The 22,302-nt window shown below is 37.0% G+C and overlaps 1 protein-coding gene across 1 annotated transcript in view; it reads left to right on the plus strand.

The window, feature by feature from the left end:
• Positions 1-22,302, plus strand: part of LOC122815004 (oxysterol-binding protein-related protein 8-like) — a 210,538-nt gene that overhangs the window by 27,012 nt on the left and 161,224 nt on the right. The window contains exon 3 of the mRNA XM_044087257.1: positions 15,797-15,884. Coding sequence (XP_043943192.1) covers positions 15,797-15,884 — 88 coding nt within the window. The remainder of the gene's footprint in view (positions 1-15,796; positions 15,885-22,302) is intronic.

Below are 22,302 nucleotides of genomic sequence, written 5' to 3' on the forward strand. Positions count from 1 at the left end.
TTCCCCATGGTGCCTTTTTTAGGCAATGCCAAACTGAAAGTACTTCCAACATAGCAAGTCAAAACCAGGAAAATCTAAAGGTATTAATGCTCAATGCTATGAGTCTAAACAAAACTCCACACCCTAGAAGCTCTCTTCAGCCTAGAGAATACTGAAGTGTGTGTGGTCACTTAGACATGGTTTAAAGCCATGGAAAGCATACTGACAGTGCAAAGTTATAATGCCTTTCACACATTTATATCAACTATACACAGACAGGGACTAAAGATAGTGATGCCTTGCTTTACATCAAAACTATATACACCTCAAGGCTGGTCAAACAGGATAATGCACTTGTGACCCAGGAAAACCATACCATATATTTAAACTTATTGGAAACACTCACCATCCAACCCAATACCATATTCATGGGTAATTTAATTACCCCTGTATTAAATGGAAATCCTACATGACACCAAATGTACAGGCACTAAGATTCCTGGATTTTGTAAACACAAACTCCCTTGACCAGATTGTCAGTACACCAACAAGGGATGCAGCCATACTGCATCTGGTCCTTACTAATATGGAAGAATGCTGCACATCCCCTAGAATGGCCCACCTTTGTGCAGAGGGATGATTGTTGTTGTTCTCCATTCATGAGGCTTCACTGGTAAGGTCAGACCATAAAATGGTCTCCTTTTAAGTAAAAATAAAAGCTGGATCCCCGGCTAACACTGGAATATTCAGGAACTATTCTAAGGCTAACTTCCTGCTATTAAATGATAATCTGGCAATATTTCAAGCCCCAGTATACCCTAAGAACACTGTTGCCTATGCAAAACTGTTCACAGAAACCTTATGCAAGCATGTTAATAGTTACACAGATGCAGCTGCACCCACCATGTATAAGTACAGAACTAACTCAGAAAACAAGCTACCCTGGTGGAATCACAAAATCATTAGGTTGCAAAACAGGAGGAAGAAAATCATAGCAAAAATTAGAAGGTGCATCACCCAAACAGGATAAAAGCACTCTCATCAAACTAAACAAACAACTTAGAGGCAAATAAAGTTCACCAAATCCAAAATTGTGGTAAATCTGTGCTCCCAGGCTAAGAACAACCACAAGGCATTCTTTAGCTATTTCCACAACCTCAAAGGCAATGCACAATTGTGTGCAGAGCTCATTGTAAAAGGACCTATACTGACCCAGAAGATATAGTTAACTTATTATCTGGCAAATTCAGCTCCAACTTTACCCCTGCCCATCAACCTTTCCTCAGGACATACCATCAATTATAATTCCCCCTGTTATCACTAGGGAACAAGTCCTTAATGCTCTCTTTAAAGCCAAGAATACTACATCAGTGGGCCCAGACAATATCATGGGATGCCTTCCAAATAGCATGACACATGACCTAGGAGACCCTCTGGAATTGCTATATAACTGTAGCCTACAAACAGGCTTCAAGCCTCATGAATGGAGAACAACAGCAATCATCCCTCTGCACAAAGGTGGGCCATCTACAGACCCTGGAAACTACAGACCCATAAGTCTCACTAGTTTCATATGCCAAGCCATAGAAAGAATTATCATGGAGATGATCAATAATAATATAGTAAACCTCCAGACACTGGACCCAACACAGGTTGATTTCATCGAGGGCAGGTCATGTCTACTCAACCTGGTGGATGTCTTTGAGAAGGTTACCAAAGCAATGGAAGAGGGCAAAATGGTTCACACTGCCTACTTTGACCTGACCAAGGTATTTGACACAATACTCCACTCCACTCAGGCATTGTTGACAAACCCAAGTGGTTAAGTACAGACCCGTATGTCACCCAGTGGATAGCCAACTGACTCACAGACAGGACCCAGGAAGTTAAAAGTGGGGAGTTCACCTCTACAAAGAGGCTGGTCACAATGGATTCCCTCAGGCATCAGTCCTTGGACACTCCTTTTTGGCATTTACTTCTCTGAAGTCAAAGCCAATGTCAATGGTCTCTCGAAGAATACATTTGCAGATGATTGCAAATTAGGAGCTGTCATTGAATCCCACACTGACACAAATAATCTCCAGGAAGGGCTGCCACAGACAAACAACTGGTGTCAGAGGCATGGAATAAAATTAAATGCCAAGAAATGCATAATAGTATCTTTCAAGAAGTTATCCACCCCTGGTAACTATCATATTGACAACTCATCCCTTAGAAGTGACCCAGTAGTCAGGGACTTAGAAACACACATAGACGGTAATCTAGCCTTTGACCATCATGTGTGTATAGTAGTGAAAATTTATTCTATGTTTAGCAACTTATATACAACGGTATGGAATCTAGGTGCAAGAAAGTCATTGTTCTTCTACATTTGGCATTCATCAGACCTATCATTGAGTACAATGCCCCCTTTGGTATGTACCTAACCAGGCATATCTGACAAATGGAATGTCCACAGAGGTTTCTCCCTAAAAGAAAACAAAGCGTAAGTAAAAAGTCCTATGCAGACTGCCTCAAGACCCTATTCCTGTATTCTGTCTCCTACAGGCTGTTGAGGGGAGATCTATGCTGGCATATAGGGCATTGTCAGACCCCACTCTGATGGACCTTCTGCATATCAGCAAAACAAACAGCACCAGAATTACCAGTTTTAAAGATTTAAACCTTGCCTGTGATATAAATTGAACCTGCTGGATAGACAAGTATCTATCTATCTATCTATCTATCTATCTATCTATCTATCTATCTATCTATCTATCTATCTATCTATCTATCTATCTATCTCTCTATCTCAGGGACTACCTAATCTGTGGAACAGGCTCCCCGTCCATGTGAAGCAGAGTTCCTTCCTAAACCAATTAAAGTGTAACATGGACAACGGGATAGAGAACAGGAAATTAATTCATGGCTTGGCACGTATGTCTCGAATCCCATTTACTCGAGCACACTTGTCGAACACATACAGCATCTAAAAAACAAACCAACTCAACTTAAATGATCGACAAAGCACATGTCCTATCATACAGCTTGAAAAGACTATATAAAGTAGTTTAAATTCAAAACTTTGTACATTGTACCCAAACTCAAAATGTAGAGTTACTGCCCCCAGGAGTACTGCTCCCAGGAGTACTTGGCCAAGTGTATGAGATTACATTATCTCAGAGAGGTAAAAAGATTCTCGTCTTAGACGGCTATAGCTATCATTTAGAAAAATCAACTAAAGTAAAGAACTATTGGTGTTGCACTCGAAAACTGACAGATAAGTGCAAGGGTCGAGCTATAACTGCTTGTGTAACTTCAGGACAGGAGCTTCTAAAGTCTGTTGAACATGATCACGGAGGGGATCCTCTACAGGTTGAGAAGTATTCAGTCTGTTTAAATTTGAAACAGAGAGCTACTTTGTCTCGAGACTCCCCTTGCATCATAGTTGATGATGCAATTGCATCAACTTCTTTGGAATACGTGCCTAGCCTCCCTAGCAGACATGCGCTTCTATAACAAGTTAGAAGGGCTCGCTTGAAATGTAAAGGTAAACCTACGAAAGCGGGTCTAACATTATTAAGCGTAGATGTGAGTGATTATGCATTGAAAGAAGGTTCATTTATTTACAAAAGGATGAAAGATAAAAGTAATGAAAACGTTGTGCTTTTGTTTACCACTACAACTAATTTGAAGGATTTAACACAATCTGATATGTGGTTAATGGACGGCACATACTTTGTTAGAGGAACAGTGTGCCGTCAAGTATACACAATTCATGCTTTAAAACAGTATGGTGTATATAGAAAGACTGTTCCCTTAGTCTTCTGTTTGATGACAAAAAAGAGTTTCAAAGGTTACAATTACATGTGGCATTGTGTATTTTCTTTGATAGAGGAACATGAATTAACATGTGAAGTACATTATTTGCTTTGTGATTTCGAAGTTGCTGCTATAAAGAGCATAAGGATGAATGTTAGTAATGTCATACGTAAGGGATGTTTCTTTCATTTCAGGAAAAATATTTGGAGGAAAGTACAAAGTTTAGGTCTTGCTTCGTTGTATAATACTGATCTGTCATTTCAAATTTGTATTAAAAAATTGGCTGCTGTAGCGGTTTTACCAGAGAATGACATACTCACAATGTTTCAGGAACTGAAGAGTACATTTCCGCCTTACTGGGTAAACCATGGTCATTTTCAACTAGATCTAGTAATAGGATAAGATTTCCTCCCTTATTTCCTCTGCAATTCTGGAATATTTCAGTACTTAATGATTTATTTTTGTCAAGGATCCAAAATACTATTGAGGCTTGGCAGCATCATTTTAAATGCTTAACTGGTAAGCATGTGTGAGATATTCACACTGTACTTGTTATTGTAAGAGAACAATATCGTGTTGAAGAGATACGGTTGAGAATGTGTACAGCTTGTCCTTCTCCAAAGAATAGGAATTTATTAATCTGTGAATGTGATTTTCAGTCACGGGGAAGAATACTCTAATTTGCAGTATGTTACAGCGATCACACACTTGTTAAAGATGTAAATTAGAGTAATAAATTACTTTGGAAATGATTGGTGACTTTATTTATCTGAGCACAGAGCATGAATGTTTGTATTTTCTGGAATTAAGTTTGTTGTGTAATGTTACACTTGTTTATGGTTATACTGGGGTGTGTGTCTACATCTGCTAACTGCTAAGTTCACTTTCGATAATATGAGATTCCTTGGTTTGATATTTCGATGCTGTGTGCATTCAACAAAGTGTGCTTGAGTAAATGTGATTTGACATAGTGCAAATTCGATAAATGAACATAGACCCATATATATATATATATATATATATATATATATATATATATATATGTGTGTGTGTGTGTGTGTGTGTGTGTGTGTGTGTGTGTGTGTGTCTGTGTGTGAGTGTGTGTGTGTGTGTGTGTATATATATATATATATATATATATATATATATACACATCTAGAGAGAGAGAGAGAGAGATGGGTCTATAACATTTCACCAAAAATCCCTTTCACCGAAAATTCCTGACATAGGGTCCAAATCGCCGAAAATCCATTTCTCTATATATATGAAGAGATAGATATACAGGGGAAATTAATATTGATGAATTCCCCCCTTTGGATGATATCTGTTTAAGCTACAAAATTTGGTCAACTACATAGATGGTCAACAGGTGTGCAAGACTGACAGTCCCTGGGTAGGGAAAAATGCTTTTTCCTCTGGATATTGTCTGATCTCAGAGTCAGTGTATGTATATATGGGCATATACACACACACACATATATATATATATATATATATATATATATATATATATTTTTTTTTTTTTAATATTGTTTTTCATGAGCAGATATTTTTACTCAGTACATATTTAGTAGCACGTCAACATTTGCAAAGCTTACCTTTTGTTGTCGATCATGTGAGCATCGAAATTTAGTGTGTGCATGGGTGTGTGTGTGTGTGTGTGTGTGTGTGTGTGTGTGTGTGTGTGTGTGTGTGTGTGTGTGTGTGTGTGTGTGTGTGTGTGTGTGTGTAGATATATGCACAACACACACACACACACACACACACACATATATATTTGTATATATTTGTATATGTGTGTAGCTATATATGTGTATGTGTGTGTGTGTATATATATATATATATATATATATATATATAAATATACACATATATTATTACAAAACAAACTTCATAACAAATTAGCTAGGCAAAAGAAACATGCAGAACAAGTTTATTTGAGAGGTTTCATTATTTATTTGGAAGAAAGAGAAAATTGAAAAGTACACCAATAAATACAGTAAAAACTGTCGATCACACGTAAAACATGAAATCAAATGTCCAGCAAGGAATGCCACCCAGTACAAAAACCTTGTTTGTTTCCAAAAAGCTAATACAAATTTAAAGGAGCTATCTGGTCAGGAGGGAGTGAAGTTTAGGGGAGTGGAAGAGCTTAATAGCCTTATGGAAGGGGATGGGACTGGTTCACCTACACCACCTCAAGGAACAGATAATGTTAAGGCTGTCATTAAAGCCAGGTGAAAACTCACCATCAAGGAATAAGTAAACTCCAATAAATACAGTAAAAAATTAATTACACTTTAAATAATGAAACTTTAAAAAAATGAAAATCTCACTTTAAAAAACGAAAACAAATATCATGCAAGGAATTCAGCAAAGTATAAAGACTTTAGTTGTATTTCAACTAGTAAGTAAAAAAAATAAACTGTCTGTTCAAATGGAAGTGATGCTTGGTGGAGAGAAAAGCTAAAAGTCTTACAGTATACGGGGGTTAAGTTTAAGGTTTTCATTCAAGCCAGGCGGAAACTCCACATGTAAGAGCAACTGCCAGTTTAGTTCAATTACCCCAAGAAGAGTATTATAATCACCAAAAAATGGTGATACTTGATCCAAAACAAAAAAAATAAAATGCAACACACACTAGGTTTTCCCAGTGTATTATATAAATCTCAGGACCTTTAATTTTGTATTAGCTTTTTGGAAACAAACAAGGTTTTCGTATCGGGTGGGATTCCTTGCTGGGCACTTGATTTCACATTTTAAGTGTGACTGACAGTTTTTACTGTATTTATTGGTGTACTTTTCAGTTTTCTCATTTCTGATGAAGTTCTTACAATTAAAGAATGAAAGCGCTCAAATACACTTGTTCTTTATGTTTATTTTGCTTAGCTAATTTGTTATGAAGTTTGTTTTGTAATAGTTCGTATTTCCCCTTTTGTGTGCAGTGTATTTGTTCTCTCTCTCTCTCTCTCTATATATATATATATATATATATATATATATATATATGTATATATACATTATATTATTATATATTATGGGTGCATTCAGACCAATAAATCCAAGCCCCACTAACTGTAGGCATTCCACATTTTTGACTTTTGAGACCTTGTCAGTTCAAGATTACAGGTATATATATATATATATATATATATATATATATATATATATATATATATATATATATATATATATTTGAAAATATGTAGTCTAAGTAAGAAAAATAAAAGTAGTTTTAATAACTAAGCCATTTTGACAATAACACACATGCCAAAGACATACACACTCTTAAATACAGTTGAAACCTTTACCAGGCTTGCCTGGCACAAGTAGAAAATGTGAAGATATAATGCACAACACAAAAACATTGTTTATGTAACGTGCATATTAAAACAGGAAGATACAGACAAAAATTAATAGTATATAACATAGAACAATATATAACATAGAAACACAATTAAATAAAGGTGACAAGCATGTTATCAATTGAACCAATTTAAGAGAAACTATGCATGGAAGAACATTACCACTTAAAAGTATGTTTTTTTCTATTTCTTGCTAATTGCCACCACACTGATTATCCTTCTGAATAGTTTTAAAGCTGTGTCATCTGAAAAAGAGCACACATGTTTGTGAAGCACTATGCTTCGGATATTTAAGACTCCTTGTCTGCGAGAACTCACTGGGGTTGGCACAAGTTTATAAATGGAACTGCATAACACTAAACAGATTTGACGGTAGGGTGACTTAGATGTCTACCCTGAAAATTTTATGCAAGCATTCTGCACACTTCAAGACTTATTAACCTGACAATAAGCAATTAGTTAAGATGTCGGTAGGAACAGTTTTACATTAAAATGTATTTATTTATTTTATTTGACATTTGTTTATTAAATACACTACAGAATGTCTAATTATGATACATAAGCCATTAAATATAATTTTTTACTGTAAAAATATATAAATGTCCATTCTATAAGTGCAGCAAGACACAGGGAGTATGCATGGTGTATATATTCCTACATGCACACATGACAGGTATTATAAGGTTCAAGTGTGGTGGCTATCTCCTGCTCTATGTTTAGTCCTCCTGCAGTCATCACCCAGGTCATATGGTAGTCTGCATCTGTATAACATCTCCAATATGGTTCCATTAAATTTAGGGTCTAAAGGTTATTGTTTTATACAACTAACGTATGTATTAGAGCAAACATGTATTGTCTTTTTTATACATCTGCTTTATCCACACTGCCTGCCAGTTATCGCACCTTCTTGCCATTCGTTCCTCTTCAGGTTAGAGCTGATGATGGAAAGCTGTCATCAACGTCCTGAATACATAGCAGTTTATACATTTTTTTTGGGATAAAATAAAAAAACAATAATTCTGAAGAGGGTTCATGTAAACCAGAGATTGTTTACAACAGTTAACTTCACACTCTGGTGGATAACTTTAATTTTTTAGGATGTATTATGTAACAATATTTTGAAATCTGTTTTGTTTTCTTGACTGAATACAGCAAACCAGAATAGATTCTTTTGAAACTATCAATTTATATAACACAAATTGACAAATAACTGAATGCAAATCCTTAAGTAATGGTTGATTGTGTTAGTTTTCATTCAGCAGTGAAAATAGTAGTGCGTGCATTCCTACAAAACAGAGACTGACCTGTATTAAGGCTATTTGAACTGCAGTGCAAAGCTTGCTTATTATACTGACTTTTCTTTTATACAAATGACTTAACCAGAAACATTTTTCTGAGAACGTTATGCTGAGTTATTATCTGCATTGTCACTTGGCAGTTTTGTTAAGTGCCACAGTCTCATGAAGATGCATGGATTTATGGGTGGTATTCATAGTCCAGGGCTTTGCATTTTCATAGTGATGATTCACAAAGAGCAGAACTATGTGGATATGCAAATCCCAAACTTTCAGCATAAATACCTACATGCAAAAGAAGTGTAAACATGCCCCTTATAGTAAAAGTGTAACATGCTTAATGTATAAATAGGGAACAACTACAATGCTGTTTAGGGGCTTTACATGTATATGTACTGAGTATGATTCATAGACATGAATCTATAATGAGCTCATTTCCATACTAAGCATGTAAAGAGCCCTAAACTTATGTCACTCAGCAGCACTTTTCCAGGAGAATACAGAGATGGAAGGGAAGATTGGTTGATGCTTGGGCATACCTGAATATTTTTCTGAAGGGATTGCTTGGGTAAATGTTTCATTTTGGTTCTTGTGAATACAAGGACATTTTACAAAGGAGTTGCTTAAGTAAATGTTTCATTTTTTTTTTGAGCATACTAAGGAATTTTACCGAAGCAGTCACTTGGGGGAATTTTTCGTTTTGGTGCTTCTGTATACTAGGAAATCTTACTGAAGTTGTCACTTGGTGAATTATTTCATACTGTTGTTTATGCGTGCTAAGACATTTTATTGATAGGGTTGCTTGAGTAAATGTTTCATTTAGGTGCTTGTGCATACTAGGACATGTTACTGAAGGGGTCACATGGGGGAAATGTTTCATTTAGGTGCTTGTGCATACTAGGACATGTTACTGAAGGGGTCACATGGGGGAAATGTTTCATTTAGGTGCTTGTGCATACCTGGACCTACTTCTGAAGGGATTGCTTAGAGAAATAATTCATTTGTGTGTCAAAGAAATGCTTGTGCATACATGAACTGCTGAAATGATTGCTGGGCAACATAATTTATTGTGTCATTTTAGTGCTTCTGTGTACTTAAGACAAACTAATGAAGGGGTTGCTGGGAGAAATAATTAATTTGTGTGCCAGGGAAGCATTTGTGCATACTTAAGCAAACTACTTAAGGGATGACTGGGGGCAAGTTCACAGACTGCAAGTGCAATATTAAAGGCAAAGCTTCACTTTTAACAACGGATGTGCCTACAGAAGGGATATTGAATCAGAATTATAAAAGCACCTCATTAGAATACTACTCTTTATGATATTTCTCAATTTCATATCATTATTTTTAAGGCCTTTGACATTAGTGTAAATGGCCTTTATGAATCTTGTCTTTATTATGTTTATTTGCAAGTGCCAGGAATACCCCTATCTTAAAAGTACTCAATTGTATTTATTACTGCTTGATGTAACTCATTCTAAGCCTTTCAGTTTAAGCACTTGGGCTTCAGACCAGTTGTTTTACATTAAGAAGGTTTGTGGTCTGCACTGTAGTGGCAGAACAGGTAGCTTACATCCTTCTAAGTTGGGAACTGCTGATTGAGGGCTCAGTGTCTGTTATTCTAAAATTGTATTAGTTCTGGTTTAAGTACTTGGGCTTCTGGCCAGTTATTTTACATTAAGAAGGTTCATGGTCTGCACTCTTGTGGGAGGAGAGGCTGGACTCTGCTTTTCTGAGCTGGGAATTTCTGGTTAAAGGCTTATAGTGCCTGCATATTTGAACTGTTTCTTACTGAAATTGGTACATCTTGTTTGCTGTAGCATAGACTAGATCCAAGCCTGCTGAATCTAGCTTTGTTTGTATGCTTGTTGTTTGTTTGCTTGTTATTTCCCTGAAATGCTAATTCCACCTAAAATGTGGCTTTTCAGTGCTTCTGTGGATCCCTAGTGATATCTGCATTGCTAACTGTACTTATTTCCTTGTCTCACTTGAAAGAAAGTTACTGTTTGTCATTTTTTGCATTTAAGTTACCTGTAACACATTGCATTTAAGTTACCTGGCACTTGCTCACTAAAGCAATTATTTAAGTCAGCACTAAAAAAATAAAAGCACTACACCCTCACAAACTCCCCTTAAGTACCTTGTTCCCCATTGGCCCTTTTTTTCAATTATAAAGGAATTCCCAATACTATTCTAACATGTCCAAAGGTCAGTTGTCAATCTCCTCTCCGGTCCAGCTGGTGAATCTGGGAATCTTGAGGCAATGTCACAACTGCCTCCTGTACACAGACAACTCTCTCCTCCTCCCAACAAATTCCAACACATGTGAGAGATGCAACCATATAGCCAAACTGGAGGCTAAGCTCTCTCAACTCAGTACTGGCGTAACCATACTCACTACAATTCCAGTCTCACATAGACCTACCACGACAGCAAACCAAACACATAAACACACAAAAACATACTCAGAGGCTCTAAATAAAAATCTGCCTAAGCAGCAGAGATCTCCAAAGTAGACACCCAAGCAACCGCTACCCCAAAACAAAACACATTCAACACATAGCTCACAAAGCCAGTGTGCCAAACAGTCACAGCCCTTAAGGCTAAACAACACACCTGATACACTTGTAATAGGTGACTCTATCGTTAGGCACACTGACGTCCCGCTCACCAGGTTGAACAAGGAGAAGGTCACGGTGAGCTGCCTGTCGGGAGCTAGGATCCGCCTCATAACACAAGCACTCAGGTCACTCCAAGGCAAGTACAAATATGACTCAGTCATTCTTCATGCTGGTGTGAATGACCTGAGATGTACCACTTTGGACTACATGAAAATTGAAATAGAGGAGCTCTCTGAGCATGTAGCCCAGGACGGTATGACCCTGACCTTGAGTAGCATCTTACCCTCACCAAGAATGATGCCACAATATGAAGACAAGATGATCAATTTCAACAATTGGCTTAAGGATTGGTGTCATTCAAAGGGTATCCAATGCCTGTAAGCCTGGGATGACATGCTCGACAAGCCACAATGCTTCGCTAGGGACGGCTTGCACCTGTCACCCCTGGGCTTTTGGATATTGGCAAAGGCTCTTGCTACCCTCATAGTGCCTCTTTTAGGCAAGGCTCAAAAGACAACCCACCTCCATATGTATCACAAGGGATAAGAAACTAAGAGTAATGCTACTCAATGTCAGAAGTCTAAACCTCAAGATGCACGCACTCAAAACTCTCCTTAGCATGGAGAACATTGATATCTGTGCAGTAACAGAAACCTGGTTCAAGGCTCCCGAGAGCACCTCAGCACTACCAGGATATACCTCATACCATGCTTTTCGGCCCCAAAACCTGGACCAAACCACAAAAGGAGGGGGAGTATCAATATTCGTCAAAGATACCCACACCTCCAGGTTGGTGGCATAACACGAAGCATCAGAGACTATCCATGTGCAACTAACAGTGGGTAAAACTGTCTTCTAGTTTATAGCCTGCTACAGAACACCCTCCCAAACCCAGGAACCCCACTCGGCCTTCCTGAGAACACTGGAAAATATGAAGGTCTCTCAAAACACCATTATATTGGGCGACTTCAACTACCCAAACATTGACTGGGAGCATTACTCTAGCTCCAACACCCTAGCCCAAAGGTTCCTAGAATTTATAAACTCAGATGCTAAGGAACAACTTGTTACCACTACCACAAGAGGGGAAAACATACTGGACCTGATCATCACCAACATGGGGACACTATGCTCCAGACCAGAAGTGTATCCCTCACTGGTAAGATCAGACCATAAACTAATCTCACTGGATATTCACATCCCGACCCCACCCCCTGCCCAGAAAACCACAGTGAAAAACTTCTCTAAAGCAAATTTCACACTCCTCAAAACTGAGGTGGAATCCTTCAAAGCCCCTGGGCCTGCGGAAAATATGACCCAGACCAATCCTTTATAAACACATTCTATGAACACCTTCAGGAATGCATTGATCATGCAATCCCAAATAAAACCAAGATCCAATCCTCCAAAGGCAGATGTCCTGTCTGGTGGACCCCAGCCATAAACAAACTATACAATCAAAGGAGGAAGCTACAACATGATAGAGGAAAATCCCAAAATGGGAAGGCATCTCTGATCAGTATTAGCAAAAAAACTACGGGCACTCATAAAATCTTCTAAGGCCAGCTTCGAGAGAAAAATTGCACAGGACACGAAGGATAATCACAAGGTTTTCTTTAGTTATGTTAGGAACCTAGGTGGGAATTCCCAGATATGCACAGAATTAGTCCGAAATGACAAAAAATACACAGAACCCACAGACATTGCCAACATCCTAGCTGACAGGTTCAGCGCAAACATCCCCCCCCCTCCCCACCAAAAGGGCAAATATCTATCCCAGCAGAGTGCTGCCCCCCTGACATCTCAGATGCTCAGGTAAGAGCCGCCTCTCCAAAGCAAAAAACACAGCATCAATGGGACCAGACGATGTCCCGGGCTGCATCCTACATGAACTCTAAGAAGAGCTAAACCCAAACATAAAACTACTGTTCAATCTCAGCCTTACTACAGGATATGTACCCAAAGAGTGGCGTACAGCAACAGTGGTCCCTCTCCACAAAGGTGGTGCCTCAACGGATCCTGGAAACTATCGCCCCATAAGCTTGACTAGCTTGGTCTGCAAAGCTATGGAAAGGATCATCATGGACCTCATAAATAAAGATATTGGGGACCTACAGACACTGGATCCTACCCAGTTCAGCTTTATTAAGGGCAGATCCTGACTCTTAAACCTGGTCGATTTCTTTGAAACAGTCACCAAGGCCATTGACGAGGGGAAGGTGGTCCACACAGCCTACCTGGACCTCGCAAAAGCCTTCGATACAATACCCCACTCTGGCATTATAGATAAGCTCACCAGCTTAAATATAAACCCCTATGTCACTAGATGGGTTGCAAACTGGCTCAAGGACATAACCCACATGGTTAGAATTGCTGGAGCCATGTCAGACTCCAAACCAGTTACAAGTGGTGTCCCACAAGGCTCAGTCCTGGGACCTCTCTTGTTCGGTATATATTTTTTGGAGGTACAGGCCAACACGGAAGGACTGTGGTTGACCAAGTTCACAGATGACTGCAAACTGGATGCCATAATCGACTCTCCAGCCAACACAAACATCCTCCAAAAGGGCCTCATAGAAACAGACAACTGGTGCCAGAGCCATGGCCTCAAGCTAAACGTCAAAAAGTGTATAGTCATCCCCTTTGGCAAAAACAAAGTGCCCACAAATTACCACATAGGTGGTAATCCATTAAGTACAGAAGAAGTAATTAGGGACCTGGGGACCCAAGTTGATAGCAATCTCTCATTTGACAACCACGTGGCCAAAGTGGTTAGAAAATCATTTCATATAGCCCATGCAATCATGAAGGGATTCACATCTAGATCAGGGGAGGTCATCATGCCTCTTTACTCATCCCTCATCAGGCCCATAATTGAGTACAATTCCCCTTTTGGGATGTACCTTACCAGACACCTGCAGCAACTGGAAAGACCCCAAAAGTACCTCACCAAGAGGATCAAAGGGCTCAAACAGATGCCATATGCTGCCCGGTTAAAGAAACTCCAGCTCTACTCAGTGGCATACCACCTGCTCAGAGGCGATCTGTGCCTGATGTATAAAGCCATGTCCAACCTGGAATTAATGGACATGCTGCACCTCAGAAAATACAAATCCCATCGAGCTATGCACTCGAGAGACTTGAACCTCAGCACTGAAATAAATAGGACATGCTGGAGGGACAGATTCGTAACCCAGAGGCTCCCTTCACTCTGGAATAAAATCCCAGTCCAGGTTAGGCAGAGTCCCTCATTGACTCTCTTCAAGAGGAATCTTGATGAGTGGATGGGAGATTGTAGGTTTACCCTGGGTATCACTTCTGCGTCACTGTTAGACAGAGGCACAGTATACTAACCTCTAAAAAGGGCATAGCAAAATTAATTTAAAATGGGTGGCAAAAGCCAAACACACTCTGGCTAGGCTTATAAATGCCCTAGGGCAGATAGCCTAGTATGAACCTATGAACCTATGACCCTATATCTGCACAAGTGACTATGGATACCAGCCTATATCTGTGGCTTGTGGAATAGTAGAGAGGAGTTCAGACTTTTCTTTCTTTTTTCCCCTCATCTATGGGAAAAAAAACTTTCTTAGGTATATTTTTTTCTGGGTTGGTGTTTAGGCTTGTCTGAAAGCAAGACCAAATAATTCAAGAGTATTCAGCTGTCATAAAATACAATATTCTAGTTTTATTAAATACAGGTTATTGTCATAGTAGCACGGTGGTTAACATTGCTATTTCACTAGGCTCTTCGGTTTGGTTAATGGCTGAGTTGCCTTCTGTGCAGCTTGTATATACCCGTGTCTGCATGGGTGTTGCTTGGGTGCTGCAATCTCCATCCAATACCAAGGATGTGCTACGGCTGAACTGCTGATTCTTCAGTCTGCTTAGAGTGATTGTTTATTTGTATGTGTGCTGATGCTGGGAGTAGGTGGTATCCTGTGCAACAATAGTTTCACTGTTTTGTGCACCTTGATTCATAGGATAAGCTCCAACTTTCCTTTGACTTGAAATTAAGCAAAGTTGACATCAGGGAATGAATGAATGAATGAATGAATGAATGAATGAATGAATTTTAAATTGCATATTATTGAAAATGTGTGCTGTTGTTGTTATTTAGTCACTGACAGTAGTAGTGTTTTTATTTTATTGATGCAAGGAGGTATCGATGTGAAGTAATATAGCAGGCTGTCTTTAATAGATCATGGCTAATACACTGTTGAAGACATTTATAGATGGTTATCAGAGTAGCAGACATTTCTAATTTTTTTTCCTTCTAATCCTGCACACCTCTAGTCCATGTATCTTAACTCCCTATTCACTTATTGTCTTTGTTTTCTCATCCAGGTTTGAGCATGGAGATAGTAAAGAATCCCAATATAAAATACATCTGTCAACTCATTAGATATGGGGATAATTAATTATTTTATGCATGTCAGCCTATCTCAGCAGTTTACACCTGAAATGAGATGGTGGACTGATTTAGTCTATTTTTTTTCAGTTGCCCCATTTAAAGTGTAAATAAGAGATTTCTTATTAGAAACCTTCTCTACAAGGGTTGTGTGTTTCATGGGGATGCTATGTGCCTGCTAGCTCCAGTTCATAATCTATCTTGCTTATTTAACTTAATAACTTGATTAGAATGCAAGAATACCTACAGATTAGTTTATTAAGCTTGCCCCCTCTGGCACTTTTGTTTGCATCTCATACATGTTTTTTTTTCAATTTCTTTAAGGGTCCTAAAGGACAAATATTTGGCTGTATAACAACACAGCCATTGCCTAGAAATCATCTAATCATTCGTACAGTACCAGAATGTTACTGTAAGTATATCTGAAACCTGAGAAGTCACATTTTACTTTATTTTACCTTTTTGTGCATGTTTGTTTTGAATAATTACTATGATGTAATGATATATATATATTTTTTTTCAAAACAGGTTTATTGTTTTAACATATAAGAGAAATATCATAACAATTTTATACAAGTAATTAAACATAGGTATTATTATAATATTCAACAAAACAACTAAAGTATTTACAAAGACATCCACTACAATCAGATCAATTAATTAAACTAAAATACCATGCTATTGAAATTAAATTTTTTTTAACAAATTTTGTAAATTATCACATACAATAAAATAAGATGTTTTTCTATTTGTTCTAGTCCTAATTGTGTTTATTTCCATATGGCACACTATATTCATAACATTTTTAAATTCATTGAATGAAGGAGATGTATCTGAAATCCAATTTCTAGTTATTATTTTCCTAGCCACTGCTAGAATAGACCATAACAAGGGAAGCTTAACCTTTTTAACACTTTGAGGTACAGGTGTGTTGAATAATATAAGAGATTTAGAAATAATGAAATTATCTGTAAAAGAGCCTGCAAAAATTCATTAATTGACTTCCAGTATTCTTTCAATTTTATACAGTCATAAAACATATGAGCCCAGTCAGCATTAATTTCTACATTACATCTCTTACATAGATTATCTTTATTATTTATTTTATTCATCATCAAAGGTGTATAAAAAGATCTATGTAGAAATTTCCATGTATAAAGTCTCCAGACAATGGAAGACGTAGTTCTATAAGCAGATTCCAATATATATTGTTTATCTTGTTGATTTGGTGGGTCCCCATTAATAGAAGTGAAATAATTCCAGTATGAATCTACACTGTAAAAAGTTTCTTGTCTGATAACTTTATGTATGTATGAAAGTTTACCTTTATCAGAAACTTTATGTTGTAAATTTAATATCAAGTAATCAATCAGTGTTGGAATAGATTCTTTAACAGTTATAGACATTATATCTATTTTATTAATGAGATGTTGTCTAAAGGTCTGAACCTCTAACCAGCAAGTTTCTCTTAGATCAAATTCTTGTTTTAAGAAATCTAGATTTTTAACTTTATTATCAGATATCAACTGATACCAGTACTTTAGATCATTATCTATAGCTAAATGAGTTCCTTCAGATGTAGATGACAAAAGCATACCCTGAGTATACATTATAGGAAATACAATAAAATTCCATTCCCTATACTTAGGGTGCATGAATATAAAGTTACGATAACTAATAATAATATTTAATGGGTAACAAACCATATGTTTAGGTGTAATAGGTGAAGTACAAAATTGATGTAATGATATTTTAAGTTATCCTACGAAATAGGTTTAGAAAATTAAACAATCTGTTTGGTTAATCAGGTTAAATAAAATGTAATCTTCTACAGAGAGAATAGCTGTACTGTAACAGCAAATAACAACATTTGGTTTTACCTACCTCCTGTTTTCCCATGATCTGACCAATTATTTCCATTACTTTGATCTTTGTGAGAACAATTTCAGGTCTGCTGTCTTCCAATGTCATGATGTAGGCAGCGCAGAATTTCCATATCTGTGCTGCCTTGCTAGTCACTTTTTCATTTTTTCTAACTATTTCAGAAAACACTAACTCACTCATTTAATCTGGATAACTATTATGTAGTGGTTCACTGTCTCTCTCTCTCTCTCTAGCTCTCTTTTTCCCATATTATTTAGATAAAACTAATTTATATTATCTTTTTTCCTTCTGAAAAATGTACAGTCTTACTTTAGATGTCCAAGAAACTAAGACTATTTTTCTCTTTAGATCAATAAAAAATGCTTAAGCTAAAGTAATTGCATCTGAAGAGTACAACATGCAGTGCTTGTTTTACTGAGGGTCAGACCATAAGTTTGATTTAAAAAAAAAAAGACAGAGAAATGAGGTTTTCAAGTTCGGAAATTATAAGAAGTCATAAACACCGAGAGTAATGAAGTAGGCTAAAATAAAAATGTTATAGAAAAGTGAGAAATCAAGACATTTTACTTCTCCAAATTCAGACAAAGAAAAACAGCTCAATAAGCATTTTATGCAGAACAAAGTACTAATCCTTTGTTAAACCCCAGAAGCCATTCTGGAAAATATCTTATGACAAACAATTAAAATGAACAAAAAAGAGCATATATTCACTGTCACTGACATCTCCGCTGTCCAGAATAATACCAGGAGTAACAAAAGATGGCTGATTCTGGCACTGTTGTGAGCAAGACAGCTGTAGCTGCAACAAAAGAGGCTTTAACCTGTGCTGAACCATTTACCAGCACCACAGTAATATCAGCTACTTCTGATCTCAAATTTTTTGTATGAGTTACATTAGTAGTCTCCCTCTCACAAAAAAAAAATGTCTGCAAATATAAATCCAGATATTGGCAAAACTAAAATGTTATTACTAGAAATCAGCAGGATATTCAATTGTATGTTGTAAATCTAAGACATTTTTGGAGACGAACTTCCAAGCATTCACATCTTGGTGGAAGTTCCCTTCATAATCCTACTTACTATGTGTAATAAAGCTGATACATCTCAGTGCCAGATTTATTGTATATTCCTCTATGTTTGCTATTAGTATTTTAATATTATAAGGGCTGAATTTGATGTCTTGGGGACTTTAATAGCCTTCCTTGTAATACCACTGTGGAGATGGCTATGCCGGCATGGTTGAAAGATGGTGGCAAGGGCCTGTGTCATTTAACAATTGGATCAGTGCAATTTGAACTTAATGAAAGATGCATACTGTCACTTTTTTGATGAACTATGAGTAGAAAGAAAAAAAATATGCAGACTTCTATACGGAAACATTAATTCACCAGATTTTATTATGTCTAACTATGAGGATATGCATTGTCGGTTTCATCTTTCCAAAAATGTTCATCACATTCTCTGCAGATTCAATTTATAAGGCTTTATTTTTCATTTGGCCCATTAGTGATCCCTCTTCTCTGAGAAAATACATGAAACTGATGAAGTTATCAGTCTAAGTTGGGAAGCCTTCCTCTGGCTTACACTTTCAGTGATGGTACAAAGACAAATTGTCAATATCCAGCCACATAGGCCTCAGCATCAAAAAGTGTAAACAGGTTATATGATGCACTCAAACAGAGGTAGGATCTGTGTGATATACAAAGCAGAATCCACTACTATTTATTTGCCTAGTTCTTTATGTTCCAAAGAAAATTTGCCCTTTTACGTACATTTATCTTTGGAAGAGGATCAACAATGCTGAACAGAATGAAAAGAATGTTTACATATGCAGTATCCTTGCTTCAGAAACTCTTATTTGCTTGGTACATATGATTTTCTACCAAAATTCAGTTCTAGGTGAAGTTTTTGAGAAGATGGCCAACAATGAAAACTCTTTAGATAGCACGTCCAGTTTAGCCATCAGGAAATCAAATAAGAATGTACAGTATGCCTGGATGAGGAAAGAAATTTAATTAGAAGATATGAACTCACAGCTGTTAAATGTCTCGGCAAATACAACTTTACTTTTACACCAAAACAAGTCATATAAATGACTGCATACTGCTTCTATCCCCTTTACTTTTCCTTTATCACTGCAAGAAAGTCTTCAGTACCATTTCACCCTTTGGCAGAAAATATAGACAACCAGCTATTATAAACAACAGTACACAGTTATATAGTATAACTTTTTTCTGAAACTTGAAGATCACTAAACCCCTGTACTCCATCAAACAAACACATTGAACCTGATGTCTGAGATTTTACTGAATAAGGAAATATAATAGGTCCCATTTAGACAGGTCAGTGTTTATATTCCAGACTGTTTTTCATCCCCCAAAACAGCATCATTTTGAGGTCATTAATATTCTTTCACACCTGAAGACATTTGTGTAGTCAAAAAAAAAAAATCAATTCAAAATGGTGATAGTGAAGGCACTGCTGCCTTACATAGAGGACGTATCCTATATGACTGAACCGTGTGAATAGAAAATGTTAACTTTCATACTTTTATACTTCTGTCAATATTTGAGTAAGGCCATCTCAGAAAAAATACCTCAGATTATGCAAATAACATCATTTTCAGGTCTATTTCAGCCATTTTTGCTATAAAACAGCCCTCCAGCATATTTGATATTTAACTACAGTGTTTATTTGTCACAGGAATAAAACAGGACCATCTTCCCTTATCTAGACAATTATTTACCAATAAAAATAATACCAAAAAGGCAAGAGAAGAGTGAATATTGAACATTGCTCTTCTTCTAGAAACTTATTTTTGGCAGAGGGAAGCCTCACACACTACCTGAGCTTATATAAACCTACTCAAAGATTGCCATATCTCAGAGAAAAGGGAATCTTAGGAGAAGTGGAAGCATCTGGCAACCACATTGCCTCCATTGTATGGAAGGCTTTCTACATGCCCCACTTCATAAGTAAGGGTATTTCATCCAGGAACAAAGAGGTCATAACATCCCTGTATCCCTCCCTTAACAGACCCATTATTGAGTACAATGCCCCCTTCCTTGTGAAGCACATGCAGCAGCTGGAGAGACCACAGTGATTCCTGACCAGGATAACCCAAGGTCTCGATCACCTATCCTATACAGATAGGCTAAAAGCCCTGTCCCTCTATTTAGTCTCTCCATTGCAGCACTTTTATTGGTTAGTTTGATCTAGGTCTGCTTATGTCATACTATTTAAACATCAGAGTGCGTTGTGTGTTTTACTAAAGATCTGAAGAAGCTATATGCAAAAGCACTCATCTGTTTTTATTTTTTATATTAAAAGTTCATTTTCCATATAGTGACCAGCTCTCTGTGTTTGGATTTTGGATTGCTTGTTCCTTTGCTGCCTATTTGGAACTGTGCAATTTGTGCTGCTGCTCTGCTTGCCTGCATTTGGATTCAGCCTGTTTGACTTTCCATATTTAGATGACTGCCTTATATTTGCATAGTCTTTCTCAAAACATCAGGAGTCTCGGACCTGGGTAATGGATCTCCTCCCCAGTCAGATATTCCAGGTGAGCATTAAAAAATCTCCTCTCTTTACTTCTCACAGGATAGTATTTCTGGTATGCCTTGTCGCTACAAACTTCAAGTTGGCATTTCTTCCATGGAACAAGGTAGATCTCTATATAGAAAAGTTCCTGACTTTTCCAATCAGACTCTGGATCAGTCAGGAATTATAAGCACAGCAGATCAGCAAGGGATGTTTATTTTCACTCCACGAACAAACCTCACAGAACAGAAACAAAAACAATAACGCTGCTACAGTTCTCAGCGCGTTTTCGTTGACATGCACTTCGTCAGAAAAGCTAAACAGTGCTCAGTGTGCTAAATTTATAAGTCGGATGTTATTTGAATCTACCAATGGTGTCTCCTAACTAATTAAAATGTTAATACATTCAATTGACATCCTTGTTGAAATTGCAGATTTCCTAACAAAATCAAAGAAACAATATCACCATCTAGTGGTGAAACAAAAACTTTACAGGCAGGAATACATAGTAAAAATATATATAAATATTGTATGCTCTAAAAACCATTTTAATTAATACATAAAAAATGTACCTGTGTGCAAAATGGTTGAAAAACATATAAAAATGTATGTATGAAAAATATTAAAATGTGTATAAATATATATATATATATATATATATATATATATATATATATATATATATAAGTACACTGATAAATGGGTGAGTGGTTAATAACTGAAATTCAATTTAAAGACCTGCTTGAGTTTAAATTTGACTTTAAACAGCCGATTAGGCTGCAGGCAAATAACAAACATGATTCTTATGTCGAAATGGTGTCTAAAATGAACAGTTTACTTTTTAAATATAAATCAATGGAAATGGACAATATATATCTGAAACATTGTATTCAATCCAATATAGTCCCTAAGGGGCTTCAAGTGTGTAAATACCCCAATAATATTAGGGAAGGCTCACAGTTTCATAAACATTTAATTACTGCATTTGATAGGTGCGGTTTAGATATTATGTGAGCTATCATCGTCAACAATGAAGTCGAAATGGAGAAGTTATATGTTACAATTGATGCAATTAATCAGAAAATTGTGAATGACTTGTTATTTGGTATTGAAACTGAGAAAAATAAATATCATGACATGTTGAAGGATGTTGAGTTAAAATGCATGTAAGTGAAAGAAAAGCTAAGAAAATTGATAGAGACATGTTTGAGTATGGTAATAACAAACATTACCCTTCACCAAAAACAGGGAGGGGGGTAATAACAATAAATATTCCAATCACGAATCTGTGGCATACAACAAGGTTTTTGACAACCATGACATGTGCAATGACCAAGGTCCATTTCATAATGAAACTGACCCTTTAGAATACCCCTCCCCTCGGAGATCCGAAAGGTTGAAAAAGA

The sequence above is a fragment of the Protopterus annectens genome, chromosome 11.part0 (genome assembly GCF_019279795.1).
Source record: "Protopterus annectens isolate FY-2018-M chromosome 11.part0, PAN1.0, whole genome shotgun sequence".
Classification (NCBI taxonomy): domain Eukaryota; kingdom Metazoa; phylum Chordata; order Ceratodontiformes; family Protopteridae; genus Protopterus; species Protopterus annectens.